At 36.9% G+C, this 12,410-nt stretch overlaps 1 protein-coding gene across 1 annotated transcript in view; it reads right to left on the bottom strand.

Moving 5' to 3' along the window:
- LOC138694441 (dual specificity protein phosphatase 14) overlaps positions 1-12,410 on the bottom strand; it is a 65,308-nt gene that overhangs the window by 25,807 nt on the left and 27,091 nt on the right. Inside the window, exon 2 of the mRNA XM_069818150.1 lies at positions 5,222-5,477. Coding sequence (XP_069674251.1) covers positions 5,222-5,477 — 256 coding nt within the window. The remainder of the gene's footprint in view (positions 1-5,221; positions 5,478-12,410) is intronic.

The following is a 12,410-nucleotide window of genomic DNA, read 5'->3' as shown; positions in this document are numbered from 1 at the left end:
TGCAAAATTTCAAAACTTTATCTGCTAGGGAAACAAGAAGTCTTATTGTGTGGTCGGATAGATGTGTGTCACAGAATAACAATCACAAAATGCTGTCACTTCTGAGGCATTTTGTTTTGTGGGGATATTTTTCTACCGTAGAGCAAAAATTTCTGTGCAGTGGACACAGTTTTCTGCCCTGCGACAGACATTTCGCACTAATAGAAAAACAAAAAAGGAGTGCAAAAGTTTATGTACTATTCCAATGGGTTGAAGTGATAGTGGCCGCAAGACCAAAAAATCCATCCCAGGTTACTTACATACAATCAAAGGACTTCAAAAATTTTGATACGTTGGACAAGAATGTCACTCATCCAAAAGAATTTAAAATAACAGAAGCAATGTGGCTTAAATGTTCACAAGATGATCCCTTTTCTGTTTATTTGCGAAAACCTCATGGGACTTTACAGTCATGGGTTGTGTATCCATTTCACAAAAAACAGAGTGGGAGAAATATTATACCTGTCACTATTCCACTAGCTTCACTGGAACCTTACCTATCAAAAGAGAGAAGAAACGAGATCTTACACACATGTGTGAGTTCATTATTTATATTGAGCATCGCAAGTTCTACATGGATTTACCTGTTTCCTACTAGAGTATAAGGAGTAGTGTCATATCGCGTGCTGTACTTTGATAACCTTTTTCTTACATTTTACTTTTTTTCTACTTTGCAGTGATTTTGAGCATGTGATGCCTATGTGCTATGAACATTACATTGTTCTGCCCTTAAAAATAAAGAATATTTCATTTTCGTTCATAATTTTTCTCTTACATTTTAGTCTTTTTCTACTTTGCAGTGATTTTGAGCATGTGATGCCTATGTTGATGAACATTACATTGTACTGCCCTTAGAAATAATGAATCTTTAATTTTTGCTCATTTTCATACGTTTAATTTGTTTTTTAATTGATGATACACCCTTATTCCATTGTAATCTCAAAATAATTTCTGTTATTTCAAAACTATGAACTTGAAATGTTACTATTTCTTATCTAATAATTGAATAAACCCTCAAACAAGATTATACTGGTAGCTGTAATGTTACATGACTTAAGAAGAGCCTATCAGACGTTTTTTGTTCATAACATAAAAGTATTATTTTTGTTGGTTACACCGTTATTCGAGGGAAGTCTTCAATTATTCTGTACTCTTTGATTTGTTGTTCTATGGTAACAAGGCAACAATCATCATAAAATGACAATGGATACGAACAGCTGTTAGGGAGGCGGCCATTTTTTTCTCTGTGTACAAAGTCTTGATTACATATACATATATCAGACTGGCAATCCCATGTCATGAAATGGCAACATAAAAAGAGAACAACCACAAGACCCTCCACTGTCGAAAAGGGATTCTTTTTGGTAAGGACTGCTAGATAAAAGTATAGTTGCAAGATATTACTCCATGCAATTCGATATGGTTTATAACGTGACTTCTTTTGCAATCGCAAGATGGGGGCATAGTGAAATTGATAAAAGTGATTGTCTTGAAAGCCTATTAGGCTGATCAATCTGTTATATGTGATCCGGAATAACGCTTAAATAGGAGGTTTCGTGTGTGTAACTACAGCAAAGTAATTTCTGTGTATAGTTACTTACTTACTTCTGAGCTTCACGGTCCTCTGAGACACTTGGCTTCCTTCATAATAGTTGCCCATGCCAGTCTATCTTCTGCTGTTTTTCTCCATCTTTTAACCTTCATTTCCTGTATATAGTTACACACTGCTTATAAATCCATCGCTTATGTATGGTCTATTACTAAAGTGTTCTCTCCCTACTGTGCATAAGTCTGGTATAAAAATTGTAGACCGTAAGTGCATAGATCTGTTCCAGGTCCGGCCCTCGAAAAGCAGAGTCAAGGCATTCGTTAGAACAACAAGTATTCATATCTGATTAATATATAGGTGTCTCATTCATCTTGGTCACTCAAAATAAACTTTTTCTTAGGAATCGAATGAAAACTTGTGTTTTAAAAAAAGTTGTTTAAGTCAATGAAGAATTAATACTATGGATATATCTTTCATGTAACCTTGTTCAGTAAGGAGATTTGAGAAATGGCTTCATTTTTTTAAAATGGCATAATGGGCATTTCATTCAACGAATCATTTAATCTCTTCAAGATCTGTTCAAAAATGTATCGCAATGTACCATTCCAGTAAACAAAATATTGAGCGTTGGAAAAGAATATGGAACACGTAGTTTACGTGCTTAGTGCAAGTCCGAAGTAAAATGGCACTGCAATAATATTATTGGGCCTTAATTTTTATAGATGGTACCCTAAATGGCAGACGATATGCCAAATTCTTTAGAACCATTATTCCTGATGTTTTTGAGAACATAATGGTTATGTGGTACCAGCATGATGAATGCCCAGCACATAACACCTTAAGAGGTCGTAATGTTCTTGGCCAAAAATGGCCTAGTTGGTGGATTGGACGTGGTGGAGCAGTTGACCTGTTCGTTGTCCTGGCGTTACTTCAATATATGTTTTCTTTTGGGGGCGGTCAAGGCCGCTGTCTAACGAAATGTTCGAACAACAGCACGTGACATGCAACAACGTAGTATTGATGCTTGTACTTCCAATCAGCAGGTCAGTCATTCATAAAAAATTGTAATTATTCATTAATTCCAATGGTCACTTTGTCACTTTGAGAAGGACATTGAAATTTTCTGTTTTGCAGTACAAGTAAGACAACATGGGTTATCGCATTGGCAATGGCCAAGCATGCTCCAGGTCGGATTCGAATTCAAAATTGTGGCGTCTACAAAGCGCTAAAGCTGCGCGTCTTGGCTGCTGCATACATTGCAAATGTAATAATAAGAAAACGATTAGGAATTTATATTTTCCTAAAGGGGTTTTTATTTAATATCTCTTAATTTGTTTTCAGCTAGGAAAGCAGGATTTTTAAAATAAAATAACTTTTTCAAATAGTAGTTTTACGAGAAAAAATAAGTATCCTACATGAATTACTTATATGGCGCCATTCTCGAATAGTCAGATGTCGGAGACAACACTTGATAGAACAGTAGAAATTCAACATATGAATTCCATGGATTTGAACATTTGAGGTGACACGGAGCAATGATTTTCCGTCACTATTGCACCGGTGAAGAGAAATTACGGATAGATGGTGATACGATGGAGGTTTAGAGCGGAGTACTTGCAAAAAAGCCTTCTCAACACTATATTGTCGACTCAAATTTCATTTGGAATCTCCGGAATTTAAACTTCAATCTCAAGCGTAAAATAAAGAAATCAGTAAAATAATCTCTATGAATTAATGTAAAATTAGCACTTCAAAAGTTTATCAAAAGTTGTCTATGTATTATGCAAAATCAGCTAATCAAGAAACAAATCTGTTCAATAGACCATTATTAAATTTCAATATTTCTGTGACAAATTAACAGGCGTTCTACTTGCGATAGGTATTAATATACGCCTGAATAACATGAACTCTTAAAATACATATTTTAAATCAATGGAAGCAGCTTAAATGTGCTTCCTAAGAGATATAGATGGTGACTATACATTGATATTAAAGAAATATACTACTGTAAAAGGAAATCATTAAATATTAAAAGTAAGAGTTAATTAATTCTAATCCGTGGAGATGTTGATCAAATTAGTATAGCAGTCGTTTATTTAGGCAAGTTGTCTTTAGCACACTTTTGCTTACGTCATCAGTAGAGCTACGGCATGTATCCACTGAAGAAGAAATAAAGTTTCCTACGACGCGTATAGTTAAGCGTGAAGTCATATGTCACAAACTGACTCAGGGCTGTACAGTCTCTGGTACGATAGAAGTATGGACAGGTTAACGTTATTTTGTAGTCGCTCCATGTTTATACTCTATTCTACGGCTACGTTAACTTCAATAATGTTAGAAACATCACTTGCTGCAACATTAAATACGTTATTGGAGAAATTTAATACATAAAATTACATTGTAAATTGGGAATTGTAATCGTTAAAGCAACATTGTAATACTAAAGACAGCTCTGCCATAAGATCTGCACAATCGTTCTTTAAAAAAAGAAAACTATATGAAAATTAGTCATACATTAAGAACAAATTTTCAGATGTGACCAGAATCATTAAGAGTTTAGAAAACAACAAAATATTAAAATGTCTGATATCCTGCGACTTGTAGAAGAACTTTATCAGAAAAACTGACAGAGAAGCTCCTGGGCCTTTCACAGAAAACCAGTTCTTGAGACAAATTTCGATTATGCGACAATGGTTATAAGAAATTATTCTACTTTTGAATATCTCTAGTGCTCGGGAAAAGTGGCACAAGTCAAAAATGTTAATTTTACAGGAGAAGGAAAAAAACTGCCTTCACACTGGTATATGTCGATTTGATTTCCTTCTGTATGAATTATTGCAATGGGAGAAATACTTATGTCTCTTTTCTCAAGCGAGCAGATGTTCCGTAAGTTGTCAATAAATTAATAAAAAATTGAAATTGACTTATGCCACTTTTCCCAAGCATTGCAGATACGATCTACAATATTTTATGTTCATTTCATCATACCCTGTGATATGGAGAGAAATTTTTCACGTTATAAATTAGATAATTATAACAAGAAGAGAAGCTTCATTTTTGAAATGTTAACAACAGTTAATATATATGTGTATATATACATTGCTATTCATTGCAATGTGTTTTTGCCTATTAGAGAGAAGACGACGATACAAATGAATTTTGCATTGTACAAACTATTTTCATTTACCTGATAGGTATCTTCATATCTTGTAATTTGTTATGTTTTCAAATGTACAGAACTAAGGATTATTAGCCTACAATGTAAACTATTACTGTAGCCTATACTGTAAATTTATTTCACATCACTAGTTAATACGTGCACTGTAATGTCGTTAGCTACTTACACACCCCTGTCCCTATTGCTTAGAGTTCCAGTTTACCTGGATTGCGTCCTCCACCACTCCTCCCAAACAAGCTATACTCGCAACGCGCACACATTGCAAGCATCGGGATATTTGTCCAAGGCCTAGTCATCAGCTTTTTCATATGCCAGTAGATCGTAAAATATACATTTCACTCATCCCTTACACAAAATCTTGGGCAATGATTTTCATAAAGTAACTATTTAATAGTGACTCTGGAAAACGTTTGCGGCAATAGGCCATATAACAGTAAATGCAATGTTGCTCTTACCTCTTCTATGACGTCGGCAACGAAGTCCATATGAGACAGTAGGTCGGCTGCAGGTTTGTCCTCAACCCCGACCTTGTGGTAGGCAACCTTCCGGTCGTGAGGTAGCGGCGTGTCAGGCAGTTCTGACGCAGCATTCACGACACACGTGACGCCGAGGTCAAGAAGACGCTGGGGGTTGACGGCGGGCGCGGCGCTGAGCAGCAAGGACTCCGTCACCTCGCAGATTGATGTCAAGGGCGACTGTTCGGAGACAGGCCTGCACAAGAGTGCAGCAGTGAGGATAGACTAAACCGCAACATGCTACTATTACTTATTTTCAGTTTGAGAACCAAATTCATCTTATATTTTATAGTCATGACACCAAGTATTGTGACGCTGCAAAAACTGTCTTTCATGTAAGTGCATGCCTTAAATATTCTTGTTATCCGAAAAAAAGTTTTTGAAATGCCATCTCTGTATTGCTTTGTTCGTATACAGAATGTTAAAAAAGTATCCAATATGTTTGGAGGTGCTAGTATGCATCAAAACAAGAAAATAATTTCTAATAAACATGGGTCCCACAACACATACTTTGACACTTGTTCATAGGAGGTGATCAATGTGACGTCCATTCATGGCAATGCATTCCTCTGCCCTTCGGCGTAAGGAATCACGCACTCTTTGAAATTTACCATAACTAGAAGTATAGGGGATTTAGGTTTGAAGAACGGGCAGGCCAAGGTGTGGGGCCTCCCCGATCAATCCAGCGGTCCTGAAATATCAGCGTCAGGTGTTTATGCACATTGCGGAGAAAATGTGCTGGTGTGGCATCATGCATGAACCACATCTGTAGTCTTTGCTGACATGACACATACTCCAGCAAGGTAGGCAATACGTTGATAAGAAAGTCCTGATAACGAGCCCCAGTTAATCTCTGTGATAGTACTATGGCCCTATTAATCTATCACCAAGAACGCCTGCCCATACGTTGATTGAGAATCGGTGCTCATGCCTTGTTTCTTCAACTGGATGGCGATTTTCATCAGCCCATACATGCTGATTACCAAAATTCACAGCACCATCTCTGCTGAATCCCGCTCATATCCGCAACCAAATTTTTGTTTTCAGTATTCCTTGCAACGTATCAGTACTTCATGCCAGGGGTGTCAACTGAGGTATGATTATCTGGTAGTCTGCTATATTGTAGGACATAAAAATGCATTGCCATAAATAACGTCACATTGAGCACCTCCTATGAACAAGTGTTCAGATCTCAGAAAGTATGTGTTGTGGGACCCATGTTAATTAGACATTATTTTCTTGTTTTGATACATACTATCGCCTCCTATAATATTGGATACTTTTTAACATCCTGTATAGGCCTATACAGTCTTCTTTTTTAACGGTCTTAAAACTCTTATATAGACGTTTAACAGTCTTATACTTACACAATGAATAGCTCGTTTGTAAGTCGTATGTAAATACCTCAATAATAATCATTACATACGTCGTGTATAACAGTACAACTGTTACACAGCTACGTCATAGTTTCGTCATTACTTCATTACGAAAGGTAATAGAATAACTGAGGTTCTCTATTGCATCCGATAGTGCGCGCTAGTGTGCCGCGCTAAGTATCGATAGTACAACTGGTCTGATCGATTACCAAGCTATATTTTGATCAAACGATAGAGTTACAGCAATATAATTGTAATTATTTTGTGCTCTTTGGTTTTTTGTTCTGTGGTATAAGGCGACCGTCATTATAAAATGATACGAACAGCTGTCAAAGGGGCGGCCATTTTTTCTCTATATACAACGCTTATAACTATATATAACTACTATAAGGCAACTTCTATCCATCGCTTATGCATTGTTTATTAGTAACGTTTTCTATTCAAACTTTGCATAGGTCTCGTATAAAAACTATGCGCGGTTTATTAGCAAGACCGTTAATGTTTTATGGGGTTGGTTAACATTTAACATTTATGAGTAAATTCATCAAGGAATGACAGACACAACTATTCTGCTTGACTAAACATTGTAACAGTGTCAATAAGATGATATCCTTCTCAACCTCCATTTTGATCTGAAGACTGAGATAGAGCCAATATTCGAAACGTTATGAACTCCTAATTCATTACCGGAAATGAAAAAAGTCCAATCTGCACCTCCTCTTAAAACGCACTATAGCTTGCTCCCTCTTCTACATCAACTTAAAGCACATGGTCGTTTAATTATTTGACTTTAAATTAATAATTTTGATATTACTTGTCTTTCTTACAACCCTTAATATTGAAGACTTAAATGTGCTTGTCTGGGAATTTGTTACTAGCGAGGTAATATTTTAATGAGATTAATGATTCGCACCTGCCTTATAGTTCGAAAAAAAAAAACTCAGAAAAAACCAAATCAGGTAATCGTCCGGATTAGTGCCCATACCCGAGCGCATCCTGAGATGTTGAGTCCCAACTCGATTTCTTCTCGATTTGGTTGCCTACAAATATTTATAAAATTTTGAAAAATATCTTTATTACTTGAAAGGGTAGCCTGATAGCCAAAAAAATACATATTTTTTAACGAGGCGCCTGAGGCTATCACCGCTAAATGAGAGTATTGTCGATGTGCGTACAAGCGAAACAAAGAAGCAGCAGTTGCATGGTGGCGGCATCTCTGTACGATTTGATCCTAGCACTGATGCCAGACCCTTTGTCTAGAACAGCCGTCGGAAAATTTGTACTCACGATGACATCATTGGACGTAAGCCGCAATACATAAGATGTAATATCAATCGAGGAGTATAGAGCTCTATTTGATATATTTTACGACGCTTTATCAACTACTATAGTTATTTAGCGTCTGAATGCAATGAAGGTGATAATGTCAGCGAAATATGTGCAGAGTTCGGCGCCGAAAGTTACGCAGCATTTTCTCTTAATGAGTTGAGTGAAAACCCCGGAAAAACCTCAATCAGGTAACTTGTCCCAAACAGGATTTGAACCTAAACCAGTTTGTTTCACGACCAGGCATGCTATCCGTTACTACACAGCGGTGGACTGTAGCTTAGTGATTCGCTTGTGTAGCTATTAAGATTACATGAGTACTAACTAGCAATTACACTATTTCCTCACCAGTTATTAATGAAATAATCTGTAGTGAATAATATGTGCTGTTGATATCATCGTCAAATAAAATACAGTCACTCCCATTATGTCACTTTAGAAGAGAGAAATTCGTCAAAACTCTGAATTTTCCCTCGTAGATATTATTAACTAAATGCTTTAGACGTCAGAATTGTACCAAAGAACTGAGAGGCCTATGTTCATGAAGTCTACTTAATATCTCGCTGCGACTGAGCGGATGCTAGTATCCGCCGCAAATCACACCCACTTCGAAATAAAAATAATCACAGAGGATTGTAAAAGATGAAGAAACGTTCCTATTGTATCCAACAGTAGCACAATGGCGCCGACTTACGTCAGCAAGGTTCACAACGTCGCAGTAAAACACCTACGAGTAGGGTGTGGTCGATGTTTCTATTGTGGCCAAAGTTCATTTAAGAATAACAAAAATAAACTGTATTATGTAAGAGATATATACGTAGGTTCTAATTTTACTCCCAACGTAACTAAAGAATCATCGCTTCACGCCAAAGTGTCATATAGCTACAAAGTCTGTGTGTATGTCATTAATAGACTGAGGATTTATATGCAATATAAGCTAAAAATGAGAGCTGCTATATTTCGGTAGGCGTAGTGTACATTACAGTTGAGAAAGTGTAGTTTACAGCGTTACAAAATTTAAATCTTCCAGTCTTTATCCGTTACAGCGGTTATCAAGAAATGCTGCACTTCATTTGTTTTGTCTTCTTTAAAGACTTCTGTGATTGGACATAATATGCATTTCCTTCCACTTCACAGCTAAGTGATGGGGGAACGATTAAATATATACGATGCAGCAATACTACTTTGTAGTATATATAAATCCTTAGTCTATTCATTAAATAAAGTTTTTTTTTTTCACTTGACTTATTAGAAAGTGATTAAAAATGTTACAGAGGACTCATAGGATCCCTGTAATTGCGTGAAACTTTTATGTTCTCGGTTAAGTGTTACTGTGACCTTTAGATTTGTAAGGAATTGCTTCTTATTTATAAAGATTGTGAATACATTGAGAGTGAAATGAATTTAAAGCAATCTATGTTTTATGTGATTGATAATTTGTTCTTGTTTAGTCAACTGTCCGAAGACAGGTCTGAAGCTCACAAGTGAAACCAACAAGACACCATTCATGAGGCAACTAGGCCAGAAAGTAATGGGGTAGGATGGCCAGCTCCTTTTCCCTCCATTGCATTGCATACATTGCCGACTAGCTACATATTACACTAATACAAACAATTGTTCTTCCTCTGACATATATCGCCAAATGAGATCAGCCAGAACCTCAATAAGAGGCATATTTTTTCTTTATTTATTTTTGAATGTATACAATATATTTGATTAAGTATTTACAATGTAATTACTCTGTTTTATCTGAATTGGTTCATTGGAGATCCGTTAATACGAGTCCTTGATAAGAGACATAAAAATCTAATCCATGAAAGATAGTCATTATATCCCTCTACTTTTAAACACTTTATTATCAATGTAAGAGGAGTTTGATCAGTTGTAATCAAGTGACGTCAGAATATTGCGACATGTAAATCATTCTAAACAGCTGACAACTCTTAAAACAACTGATGTCAGATGATGAATTTTTCGTAACATTTTATTCATTTAAAACTGGAGCATGTGTCCACCTATGTGGAGCAACAGTTAGTCTTCTAGACCGTGTAACGAGCGGGCCCGGGTTCAAATCCTGCTCGGGCAAATTACCTAGTTGGGTTTTTTTCTGAGGTTTTTTCTCAACCATTCAATGCAGAATTGCTGGATAACTTTCGGCGTTGGATCTCGGACTCATTTTGCCTTCATTAGTATCATTTCATTAATCACCTTAATAGTTACAGGTCGACCAGGAGGACGTGGAGGACGTGGTTCCAGGATCTCCCTATAGGCGGCTTCAGTCTCCTGGAGCTGCATATATCCAGCGAAGTCGCACGGGTATTAATAAACGGATTGAGGGTGACCGGGGGAGTGTAGCTTCCTTGAATAGATGGCGCCTTGGTGAGTCATGGAATCGACTGTGGCATGTTCTTCTGGTTAAGGATGCAGCAGATTCAGGCACATGAATTGCGAACATATGCCATCGAACTGAGGAGCCTGCAGAATAACACCACAGGCAGACGGAGGATCAGGTCTCCAGTCAAAACTGGCTGCTGTGGCTGAATCGATCTTGATCTCCTTTAACTTCTATCAAGGAATTATAACACACATTGCAGTGGTCAAATGGTTACTATGCTAGTCGTTAGATGCGAGGCTCCTGGGTTGAACCATGACTGAGATCGATGAGTATTAGAAAGAGAAAATATTTATAATGACTATCTGTCCACCGCTGTGGAGTAACGGCTAGCATGCATGACCGTGAAATGAGCTGACCCAGGTTCAAATCCTGGTTGGGACAAGTTATCTGGTTGGGGGTTTTCCGGGGTTTTACCTCAACTCATTAAGAGCAAAATAATACTGGGTAATTTTCAGAGCTGGATCCTGGATTCATTTCGCTGGGATTATCACCTTCACCTCATTTAGACGCTAAATAACCTTTGCAGTTGATAATGCGTCGTAAAATAAACAATAACATTAATTTCTCTAAGATGGATTTCTCTAAATATGGGTTTCGTGTCTTGATTTGACAAAACGTGAATCTATTTCTCTTAGAGGACTTCAGGCAAAATTTGTCGGCTATTAGAGGCCTATGTTGGATTTCAATGCTAGATAATATCTGAAGTTGAAAGTAACGTTAAATAAAATATTAGGCCATTACAATACACAAGCACATAATAAAAATCCCACCTTATTTGAAATTTTTCTTAACACAAAACTGCTGACAGGCCAAGAAATTAGAAGAATATATTCATAGGCGGTACCACAAGTGTTGCTCGTTCTGCATTGCTCGTGAACTTATTCTAAGTAAATGGATAGCACGAGTGGAGTTGTATTTGTTTAGGCTCTATCTCACGAATGTTATAACATTAAAAAGTTTGACATATAAATAAGAAATAAGTAGTTTAAAACAAAACAGTAAGTGTAATAATAAACTCACTATGTTTAGTCACATCCATATATTTCTTTTCAATGAAACTGATTCATCGTTTGTTCGTTTTGCTTGACATCGTACACCGCCAGATATAAATAGATTGAATAACCTAAATGACAATTTTGTCATTATCCAAAAGTTAAAATGACACTGTCCAAAGTTGTTAGATTATTAAAACAATATATTAAAGATATTTTTAAATACAGTAGTCACTAAAATGCGATAAATTTGTCACGATGTCAACTTAAGAACTGCAGCTAACCTTGAGAACTAGGCTGCAACAGCTGATATACACTATCTACCAAAAAGTAATTGGGCACTGTTTTTGCCTCTTTAGAACCTCGTGGTACCACCTCTTGTTGCTATAACAGCAGCCACCCTGTCAGGCATGCTCCCCACTAGTTTGTGTAGGATATCCACTGGAATGCGTCGCCATTCCTCTTGCAACATGGCACTCAGTTGGACAATGCAAGTTAGCCCCATGTTTCGGCGGCTACTATGCAGTTGTATACAGACAATAGTGTTCACCGGTTAAACTGGCCTGCACAGAGTCCTGATCTCAATCCCATTGAGCACCTTTGGGAAGAATTGGACCGGCGATTGAGGTCTCGGGAGATGCGGCCAACTTCCATTGTCTGAGTACCATGTTGCAAGAGGAATGGCGTCGCATTCCAGTGGATATCCTACACAAACTAGTGGACAGCATGCTTGACAGAGTGGCTGCTGTTACAGCAACAAGAGGTGGTACCACGTGGTTCTAAAAGGGGAAAAACAGTGCCCAATTACTTTTTGGTAGATAGTGTACCTTGTATAGAGTCAGAAAAATCGATACTTCATTTCTATTACGTAATACAAATTATGAATTTAATATTATAAAGAAGCTATTTAAACACAACTGCGGAAAAGTTATTCATAAATGTAGAAAAATTACTTTAAATCATTTAAATTAGGAAAAATAATTTAATCTCATAATTACTTTCTATAACTTCTTCCGATCGGCCAGCCATTTTTGTTTTAT

Source organism: Periplaneta americana, chromosome 2, assembly GCF_040183065.1.
Source record: "Periplaneta americana isolate PAMFEO1 chromosome 2, P.americana_PAMFEO1_priV1, whole genome shotgun sequence".
In the NCBI taxonomy this organism is placed as follows: Eukaryota; Metazoa; Arthropoda; class Insecta; order Blattodea; family Blattidae; genus Periplaneta; species Periplaneta americana.
Note: the sequence above shows the minus strand (reverse complement) of the source record. Positions and strands in the feature narration are given on the sequence as shown.